Source organism: Sinocyclocheilus anshuiensis, unplaced genomic scaffold (genome assembly GCF_001515605.1).
Source record: "Sinocyclocheilus anshuiensis isolate Anshui unplaced genomic scaffold, SAMN03320099.WGS_v1.1 scaffold43, whole genome shotgun sequence".
Taxonomy (NCBI): Eukaryota; Metazoa; Chordata; class Actinopteri; order Cypriniformes; family Cyprinidae; genus Sinocyclocheilus; species Sinocyclocheilus anshuiensis.
The window spans coordinates 749690-763690 of NW_015549580.1; the positions used below are offsets into that span (position 1 = coordinate 749690).

The window sequence follows — 14001 nt, forward strand, 5'->3', positions numbered from 1 at the left end:
GAGGCAAGAGGAAAAGAAAAAATACCATCTAAACTTTTCTAAAGACAGTAAGTTCCCCTCAGACATACATCATATAAACTCCTACCCCTAAATGAATCGCGATTTGTTTAGCATCTCAACCGATTTAAATCGTCACATATTTGAATCGATTTTCAACCGGCTCGCGGTTAATCGTTACATCCCTATCTTCAACATCTCTGGCCTGTGTTAACGGGCGTTTACAGACTTCATATTTTCACATAAATGACATTTTGGAAAACTATTGCATTGCAACGCAGTTTGTGCAAGTCCAGAACAGAGACGAGTTGCTTGCAATAAGACAAAAAACGGCCGGTTGCTGATCTCGTACGTTCCAGGGGAAGCTCCTTAGTTTGGCCATCCTACACAGTACACACGTGACTGACCGCTCGCTCGCACCAACAGGAGGAGGAGGGTCATGTTACTCTCTACACTGCACTCAACCTGAGGGATTCCTACACTTTCAGTCTTTGAGGAGACATGAAAAACAGCGCATACCGCAGGAACGGTATAACGGAAAATATTAGCTTGTTTTGAAACCGTGACATTTTCAAATCACAGTATACCTTGAAACCGGTAATCGGCCCATGCCTAGTTCTGTCCTTTCTTTTCCATGTTTAATAAACATGAGGATGGGATTTTGGTTTAATAAAAATGAAGTGACAGACAGATTGTTGTCACTAAGTGTCGTGCCTGCTTAGGACACCTAACGCCTGTTCCAGAGACCACCTTAACCATTTCAGAGAAGTTACCATTGGATGGGCAGATGTTGTCAGAGCTAAAATGTTTAAATTATGACTTGTTTATTGCTCTAATTACTTTTTCATTTCCTGTCATAAACTGTTTTTCTGTTGCATTTCTTTATGTAGTACATTAAGAAATGATTTGCTTGTCTGATAGTTATGGTGCGGCCATATTTACCATAGCTTGGTGTTTTGTTTCTGTTTTTTGGCAAACTTCAGTCATTTCAGTAGGAATCCATGCAATTGGTGATTTCATGTGAAGGTGAAAGGTTTCCCCACACAAATTTTACAACAACAGTCACATGGATGCAGAAAACTGCTTGATTTGAAAGTGACTACTCTGTGAGCTGTGCTTCATACATCACTACACTATTAACAATAGACAATGGACCTTTTTTTGCCCACAAAATTTCACCAAAAATGTTGCTAATGTGACTGCATTATACAGTATACTATACAGTAATATAGCTTTATATTGTCTCATTTAATATGGAAGAGGAGGTGAGTGGCAATTGGCAAGTCACACTTTATTATCACTATCTACTAGGGATGTACCGATACTGGTATCGGTATCGGGCCCGATACTGTGCTCCTGTACTCGTACTCGTAAAAATGCCCCGATACCAAAAGCCGATACCACACAGCGTGTGAACAGAGCTGTGTCCAGAAAAAGAAACACTGAAAACAGAACAATAGAGTAGAATGGAGTTATTAGAGATTAAGAATGTCTATGAAGTACATGTAAGTAATTAATATAATGTTAAACATTCAATATTCACTCCTGTATAGTGGATGTGCGCGAGCTGATAAGCAGAGCGCGCTGACTGGATTGAGCGTGCGGCAGCACAGATGCGCGATCTTGTCGAGTGAATGTCTCACAGACATCACTGTAAAGTTTGTAGTTCGGGCGGATATGTCAAAAGCAAGTAACTAAAACAATGCACAAGTTACTAAAGTTATTTGACGGTAAGGAGAGCGAGAGAGAGAGTCCGAGAACGCACACTTCTGTTGCATGATCTCGATTGTTGTTCACTCCATTAGTGCATGCATTTGGATTAAAACTAAATCGTAAATATAAAACAAACAAAAATTATAGGGGCGTTCACTATAAACAACATTTATTTTAAACATCAAGCATACACAACTTTATTTAAAGCAGAAGTGAAACTAGCAGACTGTGAAATGCGCTGGGCTATAAGTGTCTCTCTTATTCTGCACCAATGCAAACGTGTGCGCGCTGCGCATGTTTAGCTTGCTTTAAGGCCAAAGTATACTTCGGTTTTTACTCGTACGCGAGGGTCCGTGTACACTGCGCTTGACGCAAATTACATCACCAAAATAGTATGCGTGCACTCGTATAATGTATAACGAGTGGTTCCCTGCATTATTTTATGAAAATGTTTTGTGATTACAGTCTTGAGCTGCTGCAATGGAGCAGCTCTAATGCGCCATTAAAGTAAACAGTGAAAGGAACAAAAGCTTATACAATACTGTAACAAAGTCAATGTCTTGAGAAGGAAGAGGACGGGGGTCGGCTTGACTGCTGCTGGGGTTTTTATTCAGCTTCAAACAAAGTAAAACAGAACGTCGCGCTACCAGCGCTCAATATAGCACAATTGCACAGGCACAATCACAATCACCATCGCAGGGCTCTCCAGAGCAGGCACAGTCTCTCCCCAGTCAGCAGTCAGTCTTTCTCTGCCTCACAGCTCTTTCCTGGGCCTCTTTATGCGGTCTCTCCACGCCAATTACTGGAACCAGACACAGGTGTTCGTCATTTGCATTTGACCCACTTACTCACCGCTCGTCTCCCAACTCTCTCTCCCGCTGCAGACCTCGCTGGGCCACTCTCAGCGCTCTCAGAACAGCCCTCACATGCTCCATATGACGCTGCCAGTCATTGCTATAGATGACGATGTCATCTAAATAGGCAGCGGCATATGCAGCATGGGGCCGGAGAATACGGTCCATAAGACGCTGAAAAGTGGCCGGCGCCCTGAACAACCCGAACGGAAGCGTAACGAATTGGTGTAATCCAAACGGCGTTGTGAAGGCTGTTTTTTCCTTAGATACCGGCGATAAGGGGATCTGCCAATATCCTTTTGTTAAATCCAGTGTCGAATAAAAACGAGCTGCGCCCAGCCGGTCCAGCAACTCGTCAATCCGCGGCATTGGATACGTGTCGAATTTCGACACAGAAACTCGAAGTTGGGAGTAATACAAGTACTTTCTCTCCCGGTGCAAATTTTCGTAAGCGGGTTCCCCTGTTGTACAGCCGGCTTTGTTGTCCTGGGCCTGTAACAAATTCTCCATAGATAGCCGCCCCAATGTATGGAGTTTTGTTCTCAGGTCCATTACATACTGAATTTCATTCTTACTTTGAGAAGGTCCGTCCTCCCAAGTTTCTTTCAGGACGTCTAAAACCCCCCGGGGCTGACGTCCATAAAGAAGCTCGAAGGGGGAAAACCCCGTGGAGGCTTGCGGGACCTCCCGCACAGCGAACAAGAGGGGTTCCAGCCATTTATCCCAATTTTTGGCGTCCTCGTGAACGAACTTCCGAATCATGGTTTTCAACGTGCGATTAAATCGTTCCACCAGCCCGTCCGTTTGTGGGTGATAGACACTGGTGCGAATCGACTTAATGCCCAATAATTCGTACAGTTCGCGTAATGTACGTGACATAAACGCCGTGCCTTGGTCAGTGAGGATCTCTTTCGGGATCCCCACTCGGGAGATTAATTGAAACAGTGCGTCCGCAACACTCTTGGCGGAGATGCTGCGGAGCGCCACTGCCTCAGGATATCGTGTTGCATAGTCTACCAGCACTAATGCAAAACGATGCCCTCTTGCGGATCGCTCTAATGGCCCGATGAGGTCCATCCCAATTCTTTCGAAGGGGACCTGCATTAGCGGTAGGGGCGCAATGGCGCTTTTGGGGAGCCGCCTGGAAAAGCATTTCCCGACGGCTTTTTGGTACTAACAGCTGTGTTGTATCTTCCTTTGTCTGAGCGTCTTGGGTCACTCGATACAACCGGTCTTTTATAATCACAAAATATGGATAGGAAAGCGGACGAGCAGGTTGGAGAGGTCGACTGTCGATATAACGGACCTGTTCAAAAGCATGTTTCAATGATTCGTCCTGAGACTGCTCCAGAGGAAAATCATCGCGTCCTGAGAGGATCAGCCTCTCGATTTCACTCCGTTCCCCTGGTACAGATCTCAGTGGCCCCAGTTCAGCCTCTCCCACCTGCACGAGCGCCTCCCGTCCCTGCTTTTCCTTTTCCCAAGAGACATCCGCGCACAAGCATCCCAATAATTCCTTAAAAGCAGGCCAATTCGTACCCAGAATTAGCGGATGTCGGAGGTGCGGGTTAACTGCGACCTCCACACTATGATTTTGTCCCCTAAATTGAAGGATATTCAATTTATTAAAGGATATTCCACCACGTCCCCGTGCGCACATCGTACCTGAACCAAGCGGCCTGTATCCAATACCTCGGATTGAATCAGGCTTTGATGAATAGAGGTTTGGTTACATCCCGAATCCACCAGAGCCTGATAGGTACCCCCCTTAATACTCAGAGGTATTTGGTACCAGCCAGCCTGACCGGGGGCAGCCTGCGGGGCGTCCGGGACCCGGATCATTGTCCCCACCTCCATCATTGGACACCTGTCAATAAAATGGTCCGGGTCCCCGCAACACCCACAGGCCGGCCCAGACCTTCCCGCCGCCCTAGTGGCAGGTAGTGGGTCAAATGATTGGCATGGAGAGACCGGGGAACCCGACGCGGCATCGGTCCCAGCCATGGTCAGCCCCGCCCCCCTGGGTGGAGCTCTCGGGCCAGTAGCATACTCCAGTCCGGCCCCACCCCGCCCTCGGGGCGGGACTCGCGGAGGACCTGTGCCCACGTCCAGCGAACGGAATCGCTGGCGATGTTGCTCCGGGCTTCGGCCGACCTGCTGGATGATGGCCCATTTGAGATCGTCAAAGACCAGGACGTTCCGCACGGGCAGTTGCTGAACAGCCACCTGCGCTTCCCCCGATAATAGGGGTATCAGGCGCACCGGCCATTGCTCTCGTGGCCACCCACCGGCTTCCGCTGTTTTCTCGACCAGATCCAGGAAGGCTTCGGGGTCATCCTGCTGCCCACGTGCCGATCGCTCTAATGGCCCGATGAGGTCCATACCAATTCTTTCAAAGGGGGCCTGCATTAGAGGAAGAGGGTGCAAAGGTGCTTTTGGGGAGGCCGGTGGATTTACCAGCTGACATTCACGACAAGACGCGCACCACCTGCGCACGTTCTCGTGAATGCCCGGCCAAAAGAAATGGGCCATGAGACGATTTAGTTTTGTTGTTTGACCTAAATGTCCAGCCATGGGATTACAATGAGCCGCCTGGAAAAGCATTTCCCGACGGCTTTTTGGTACTAACAGCTGTGTTGTATCTTCCTTTGTCTGAGCGTCTTGCGTCACTCGATACAACCGGTCTTTTATAATCGCAAAGTATGAATAGGAAAGCGGACGAGCAGGTTGGAGAGGTTGACTGTCGATGGGTCCTCCTGTTGCGCCTGGACGATGACCTGGAAGCGTCACTCCTGATCAGTCCTCATGGCCAGTTACGCCTGATGTTGCTCTTGATGGAGGACCGCGAGGGATGAAATGACATCCGCAAATGGCGTACTTGTCGGAGTTTGCATGACGGCGGCGGCTCTCCTGCTTCCTTCCTGGGTTTCGGCACCAGTGTAACAACGTTCGTAGTGGGAAGAAGGAAGTGACTCAGGTAGGCGGTTTGGAGACTCGTGGCTCTTTTATTTCTTTACTTAAAGTTCAACAAAACACAAACGGGGCGCTTCCAGCGCATTCTCAATCTGCCCAGGGCATAAACTCAGTTCAGTCGGTTCTCCTCCTCCGGCTAAGGGATGGCCACGAGTCCCAGTCTCTCTCTCCCCACCACGTTCTCCAGTCTGCCTTTTATCCGGTCTCTCCAGGCTAATTACTGCAATGAGACACAGGTGTTCATCATTTTGCACTTGACGCGCTACCAGCGCTCAATATAGCACAATTGCAGAGGCACAATCACCATCGCAGGGCAGGCACAGTCTCTCCCCAGTCAGCAGTCAGTCTCTCTGCCTCACAGCTCTTTCCTGGGCCTTTTATGCGGTCTCTCCATGCCAATTACTGGAACCAGACACAGGTGTTCGTCATTTGCATTTGACCCACTTACTCACCGCTCGTCTCCCAACTCTCTCTTCCGCTGCAGACCTCGCTGAACCACGCCCCCCTCGCCACAAATACATTTTAACAGGTATAATTAAAGGAACACTCCACTTTTTTTGAAAATAAGCTCATTTTCCAACTCCCCTAGAGTTAAACAGTCGAGTTTTACCGTTTTCTAATCCATTCAGCTGATCTCCGGGTCTGGCGGTAGCACTTTTAGCTGCAGCTTAGCATAGATCATTGAATCTGATTAGACCGTTAGCATCTCGCTAAAAAATGACCAAAGAGTTTCAAAATTTTTCCTATTTAAAACTTGACTCTTCTGTAGGTTATCCAAAAAAGTCGCTAGGTTTGTCAGTATGAATATTCTATGGAAAAAAGCCGCTAAAAGGGTCTGAAAGCTGCTAAATCTAGTGCTATGGCAGGATGGCAGGGGGCGGTGGATATTTGTGGCGGTCAATAGGGCCTTTCGCACCGCTTTAGTTCCAGAACTAAATGTACAGTACTAAAGTACTGGGACGATTTTGCGCGAACTGGCTGCTAATGCGCCATCAAAATGAACAGTGAAAGTAACAAAAGCTTATACAATACATTTTAACAGGTATAATTAAGTGTGGAAATAACTGAAGGTAATATCTGTTTGCTAAATGAAGCCAACTAACATGATTCATATTATTATTATTATTATTTTTTATTAATTTTTTCTGTACCCAATATTTAAAAAAAAATTACATATGCTGTGAAAATACAGGTATCGGTAGTGCTGGGCGGTATGACCAAAAATGTATATCACGGTATTTTTCCAAATTATACCGGTTTCACGGTACATGAAGGTATTTTTTTTTCATGCATGACCGGGTGTTAACCATATTTTCTACTGATTGAGAGAGGAAATACTGCAGTATATTGACTTAGAATGCCCTATTCTACAATGTTTACAGTATGTTTACACGGCGTTTTAAATCATACTTACGTCACGGTTAGTACCAGTTGTGCTGGTTAGACCCTGCTCCGGAGTAGGAGCTAATTTGGTTCTCGAAAAAGGCAGTCCGGTACTAAAAAAGCACCCAGTTCCGGCAGTGCGAACACGCCAAAAAGTGGGTAGTTCCACAATTAGTTCTGGTACTATGAAAAGGTTCCCGCGGTGCGAAAGGCCATATTGTGGACGAGATAATGTTCTATCAGTTCTACAGCTTCAGTTTTGGAACTTTCTCACTTAGTAACACATACAGCTGTGCCCTCACCACAGTGCAACAGTGAAAAGGGACCACTCTCAAACAGTGTTGCTTTCCGAATGTTGTTTAAGCGACATACATTGGTATTGCGATATTTTAAAAATTCATATCATAACAAAAATAAACACCGGTATTCAGTATGAACCGGTATACCGCCCAGCACTAGGTATCGGTATCGGCGAGTACCGAAAATGAAAGTATCGGTATCGGACTCGTTCTGAAAAAAGTGGTATCGGTGCTTCCCTACTATCTACACATCAAATTAATAAAACATCAGATAAAACCGCTCACCTGACACAAGCTGCTGTGATCTCCCATCCACATGTCTCGACTTGATAAAGATGATGGGGAAGCAGATGGTTATGCAAAACCATAACTGTGCATCTGTCAGCTTAGAGCTACATTATGGAATTGTGATTTGAATCCATGCATTGCTCCCCACTATTGAAAGCACAAGTAGGTCATTGGTTCATCAGTGACATGCGATTTAACAAGGTTAAATGACTCAATTAATTGGAATGCCTAAACGATTCCTCTGATTATGGAGACCTTTTCCACCTAAACAGTCCTGTCGTTTTGACCTTTGACATAATCAAGGTCACAGACCAATGAGATCCTTAAACATATGCTCCCTATTTATTAGTGACCTTGACAAAATCAATTTGATCCAATAAGATTTCCTCCATCATTAAGGTGGTTTGTTAGGGCGTCATTGGAGAGGCTAAGGATGCTTGTATTGCAATAACGACCCTGTAGTTCTGTTCAGGGTGGCTACAATCAGGCCAGTCGAGCTGTGAACAAGCCCAGCAAGCTCAATGACCTAGTTCCACGAGCGCTAGCTCACACGGCATAGTCAATTTCCCCATTCTCCCCTTCCTCCCTCCCTGCAACAGAAAGTCTCAGAAGCATCTGTGAAACTCCAGTCCTGCCACAAGCCGTCGGGCCTCTGTCATCCCTAAAGGCAATCCAAGGTTATTGTCTAAAAACGCCTAGAATGCTGAAATTCTAGAAACCACATTGTTGGGACTAAGTGAAGGGTCTTTTTTTTTTTGGTTTACTGTAAATGGCATCCCGGGACTGGACACATTTTGCTATGAGAGGTTTCATGGTTTCACCTGGGCCCATTTTTGTAACAGCATGTTGTCAAACGAGTTTTCTCTGTCATCTGTTCATTTCTTTACTATTGTTGACTCTTGTTCTACTCTGGACTACTTCCCCCTTTCCTACTACCACTCTGAAACCAGGATGTGAAACCATTTGACGAACCGCTAATATGGTTTTTCTCTTTTGTCTGTGTGTCGCAGGTTCTTTTGGACAAGTACCTTATCCCCAAGGCGACCCCAGCTGAAAGTAAAGTCTTCTATCTGAAAATGAAAGGCGATTACTATCGCTACTTAGCAGAGGTGGCTGTGGGAGAGGAGAAAAGCTGTAAGCCATTCTGTTAAGTCTATCCTTAATGTTAAAGGGAAAGTTAATCAAAAAATTAAAATTTACTCAACCTGCAGGTTGTTCCAAACCTGTATGACTTTCTTCTTCTTTTCTTTTTTTTTTGGTCCAAAAATTGAAAGTCATTGTGGTCCAATATTATTTGTTTTGGAGTCCATTGACTTTCACTGCAAGCAAAATATATTCTTTTTTTGTTTGTTTGTTTAATTAAATGTTAAAAGTTCTGAGGTGAATTTAATCAATTTAAATTTACTAGACAGATTGAGATGGTGGTCTAGCACCCCCTGGAGCTCCTAATATCATTAAATCCGGTTAACAATGTCAGATTGCGAAGCTAGTTAATCATGTAGGAATTTGAACAATGCTGCATGGCTCTCAAAGCTGCAGTAGTGACTAGTCTCCACCACCTGCACATGAACGTACTAACTTCTGCTAAAAATTTAACATTTCTGCAAAATGTTGACATGAAGCCAAGCTTGAGAGGAAGTAAGGGGGTGGAAATCTCTAAATAGGATCTGTTTTTTGTTGTGTTAAACAGTTGTGGCCCATTCATAATTTTTGGCTCCCTCAGTGAAAAATGTAATAGTAAATGGACCATGTTTTTGCCTCAGAAAGTTTGTGGTTAGATTTTTTATTTTTATTTTACTTTCAGTACTTTCATTCACCAAGAATGCATTCATTTGATCAAAAGTGAGTTAAGTCTTTTACTTTGTTACAGCAAATAAATGCTGTTCTTTTAAACTTTGTTCATCCAAGAATCCTGAACAAAATGTTTCACGGTTTCCACAAAAATACTAAGCAGCACAACTGTATTAATTATTATAAGATAATAAAAACAACTGTTTTTGAGCTGCAAATCAGCATGATTTTTTTTTAATGATTCCTGAAGGAGCATGTGACACTGAAGACTTCTGAAGCCTCTGAAAATTCAGCTAAATATTCACAATATTACAGTTTTGTATTTTTTATCAAATTATAGCCTTGGTGAGCATAAGACTTTAAAAAAAAAAAAAATCTTGCTGATCCCAGACTTTTGAATGTAGTGTAGGTAAATCTTATCAACCCCTAACTTTTTTGGATAGTAATTACAATATTACCAGACACCGTATTAGCTTGCTTTGTTCACAGGCTGATTCTATTTAAAGCAGATACTATATAAACCTTGAAATGGTTTGCTCTCCATTGTCTGTCTTGGTAGAGTCCGAAAGGAACAGAGCCGCAGTGTGCATAACAGGAAGAATCTTGCGGCAGCCTTCCTGTGCCAGGAGGTTGACAAGCTCTCAGGGCGTGGCTTTAGGATTCAGTTATGGGAAAGAGAGAGAGAAAAAATAATAAAAGGAAGGTCTTTAGGTCTACAGGGGAAACGTTTAGTGGTCTGATTTCCTTCCTTGATTGGAACAGGTGCAGACATGTGAGTCCACCCACCTTACTGAATGAATGAGAGCCTGTGTGTGGGTGGAGCTCCAGTGCTGCTTCACAGCTTGTCCGATTCCTGTTCCGTCTTGTTAAGAAGGAAATGGAATATAATTCCCTTTATATTGATTCGGTTGTCTCTCGCTGACGCCATCTGGCACAAATCCTTAGTACACACTGTGCTCTTGGTACAATAGTGTTGAGTGAAACAAACTGAAAGGCCCTACATCATTCTGACAGTGTAAAATCTTATACCTAGTGCTAAGTTGTTAGCAACACATTCTGAAGATCTTGAAGTTTATTAAGAGCTTTGTGTCTACTAGCAGCAGAGTACCATCAAAACCGAAATGGCCTTATAAAGAAACTGTTGTGGCTCTTCTTGTCTGTCAAGTCATGGGTGACACATAGTGAAAGCAGGGCAGAGGCTTGACTTCTAGAGAGGGATTGGTTCTAAAAAAGCGTTATTTATAACCTGAAAAACGTTTTACAGTGGGTGATTGCAGTCAAGATGGCACTACTATTAAAAATGGCAAAAAAAAATTATTTGTGATGATTTAAATAGGTAATATATAGTACATTGTAAATAAATATAATTTTTATAATTTTAAATTCTGTCTTTGGTTGGTTGATCAGAATAGCTCAATTCTGAATTAATATTTTCTTCACTTTTTTTTCCCTTAAATATAAGATTAAAAGTGCCTAGTGCAAAGCTTATATACAGGTGCATCTCAATAAATTAGAATGTCGTGGAAAAGTTTCTAACTAAAATGTCCTAACTGCAAAGTTTGTGCTTTAACGCCCCCTAGTGAAAAATGTAATTTCACTGGTTTACAGCAGGAAGTGTTTGTTCATGTCAGCTGAAAAGACTATCTCTCTCTCTCTCTCTCTCTCTCTCTCTCTCTCTCTCTCTCTCTCTGTCTTTTTGTTATTTATTTTTGTTTTTACTTAATTCAAAGTTAAAGGAAAAGAATAAAGCAATATCACACAAGTTGTGCTCAAGATCAAATATTCGTTACATTAGCACAGATGCGAGAGTGTGAAGTTTAAATTGAAATTTCAATTCATACTTCAGTTTCAGTTGCAGCCATTTCAGACACAATATAAACTTTTACACAGTTTATTCTTTAAGCTCACTGTTGTCTAATTACTATTAAATCTTGAAAATATGCAAGTACATTCACACACTTTTTCTCTTTGTATCTCCAGCTATCATTGCCAATTCACAGGAGGCCTACAAGGATGCCTTTGAAATCAGTAAGGCAGAGATGCAGCCCACACACCCCATTCGTCTGGGCCTTGCGCTCAATTTCTCCGTATTTTATTACGAGATTCTCAACGCGCCCGACCAGGCCTGTAAGCTTGCCAAAACGGTAAGGTTAACACACACCCACATGCACACAGGCTAATGAACAAGATATAAGAGTGTTACCCACAATTATATTGTCAATTCAAAATATCCTCATAACCATTTTGTTTTTGGTTGATCTTTTTCTCCTAGGCTTTTGATGAGGCCATTGCAGAGCTTGATTCACTGAATGAAGAATCATACAAAGACAGCACATTGATCATGCAGCTACTGCGGGACAACTTGACAGTGAGTTTCTCTTTAGTAGCAGGTTAAATTAAGACAATTTAACACATTAATTTAGTCCAGGTATTAAATGCATTTTTGTAGACTATAGGTCACTGATAGGCTTAAGGCTCGTTCACACTAAGAAAGATAATGAAAACTATATTAGCGGCCACACCATCGGGTGATAACATTCAAGCTTGTGTTGGAGTTATGTCGTTTGCCACTTTAAATCCTGGAGCTCTCTAAAGTTGAGTGAATTCTAATTGGCTGTCAGTGTTTTTATCATTCATCAGCTGGAATAAATCATTCTGATTCCAACAATATTGTTCTTCTGTGTTATTATAGATGTGGTTTGGACTTGTAGATGTGGAGTTAGAATGATTATTGAAACTTTACACATCAATATTTTTTGTGTGGCGACAGTACAAAAACATACATTTATAAAAACGTAAAATTAACATAACTATACATGATGGCAAAGTGCACGTTTACTCTATTGGACATATTATACATGTTTGCACGAGATTAGTTTATTAATTTTAAGGCTGAGAACAGGATTCCTTTAAACCAGCACTTAACCTTTGCACATTTGTTTTGGTAGGAAGTTGCAGTCTGATTTATTAGTAGTTTGTATCATTTATTCAGTTTTTTTTTATTCATCTGACAGCCCTAATTTAAAAGAAAGTGTCTTAGCATTCATTCTTTTTTTTTAAGGAAACTTGCTCAATTAGTGTCTAACTAGTGCCCTGTCCTCTGTTTTGCAGCTGTGGACTTCAGATAACCAGGGTGATGGCGAGGACACCGAGGAGGGCCGGGAAAACTGAGTCTCGCTCTGTCCGTCATTCCCCTGTTATTCACCTGCCATCGTTCCAGCTCACCATCAACACTGAGACCACCTCATCATCAACTTCTGTCTCTTTTAGTTCTTTTACTCGTGCGCCTTCCTTGCTTTCTTCCTTCCTTCCCTGTCATTGTGGGTTTTTTTTGTAAGGATTTGTGTAACGGGAGGTGGGTGGGAGGGGTTAAATAGGGGGAGGGTGGCCGTTGGGATGCAGCCAGGTTAGGGTACCAGGAGGGGATGAGGTTTGTCTGCTGTTAACCTGGTTTTCTCTGTGGGGAGCTCTAGGTTGTCACATTAGTGTGGAAGAAATGTGGGTGAGGCAAGTTCTCAGCTCATGCAAAGTTGCAAGTTTTTGCAAAAACCCTTTTGTTATTCGTATACTGTATGTAAATTTCTGTCAAGGAGTCATTTGTCATGGTCATTATATACACCTGCAATTTAGCGTCTGCATTATAACAGCCCTTGTCTTCAAGTAGAGGTGGGGATAGCAGTTCTGGTCTTTAGCTAGGAAAGAAGCAACGGCAGCGTCACACCTGCTCGCTCACACATCCAAAAAATAACTTACATTCCATTTATTGTCACTTTCAAGTTTCTTATTCCAGGCATTTGGTGCCCTGCAAATTACATTTACTTATTCCCTGTTAATTACGAGGTATAGAGGACCCTAAGAACAAAGAGCACATAAGCTTGATACTGTTACCGTATGACTGTACAAGCAGAGCAGTAGGAAATACTGGTGTGATTTAGTTTTCCAGTAAATGGTTTTTTATTTTTTATATATTTTTTCCCCCTTGTTCCATTAATTTGTTTTGATACTTGCCTAATTTTCATGTGGCTATGAAGTAGTTAATATGGGGAGGAAAGGGAGTACTGTCGGGCTGGCTAGCTTTGTGTCATGTCTCTGGAATTTTCATACAGAACACCCAAGCATAAATGTTATTTGGAGGGAAAATATGTAATTTCATGTAAGTGGATTAAAAAATAATTTAACACAATGATTTTATTGGTGTTTTCTTCTTCTTCTTCTTCTTCTTATTTAATAAAAATGTGATGTGTCTTTACCATATTAGGATACGTAAAATCATGTAAATCAGATGGAATGCATTCTCTTTCAGAGGAATGCATTCTTGGCTTCCTAAAATCATAATTTAACCTAAAAATAGTTATCAGGGGAAAACTTAAGGAATACTGCAGTTCAAAAGTTTGGTCAGTTTTTTTTTATTTTTTATTATTCAGCACAAATTAAATACATTTTAATAACTTTTTAAAAATTAATAATTGATCCAAAGTGACATAAAAGATATAATGTTACAAAAGATTTTATTTCTAGTAAATACATATATTGCATATTATATGTGAACATATATATATGAATATTGTAACAATATTTCACAATATTACTGTATTTTTTATCAAATAAATGCATTAAAGAAGCAAGTCTCACTGACCCCAAACTTTTGAAAGACAGTTTAATATACTATATATATGTATATGTATGTATGTATGTATATATAT

General features: G+C 42.2%; 1 protein-coding gene across 1 annotated transcript in view; it reads left to right on the forward strand.

Moving 5' to 3' along the window:
• The window catches only part of LOC107657663 (14-3-3 protein beta/alpha-A-like), a 17668-nt gene extending 4184 nt beyond the window's left edge, over positions 1 to 13484 (forward strand). The window contains exons 3-6 of the mRNA XM_016445826.1: positions 8518 to 8641; positions 11279 to 11442; positions 11571 to 11666; positions 12410 to 13484. Coding sequence (XP_016301312.1) covers positions 8518 to 8641; positions 11279 to 11442; positions 11571 to 11666; positions 12410 to 12469 — 444 coding nt within the window. The 3' untranslated portion in view covers positions 12470 to 13484. The remainder of the gene's footprint in view (positions 1 to 8517; positions 8642 to 11278; positions 11443 to 11570; positions 11667 to 12409) is intronic.
• The last annotated feature ends 517 nt before the right edge of the window (positions 13485 to 14001 follow it).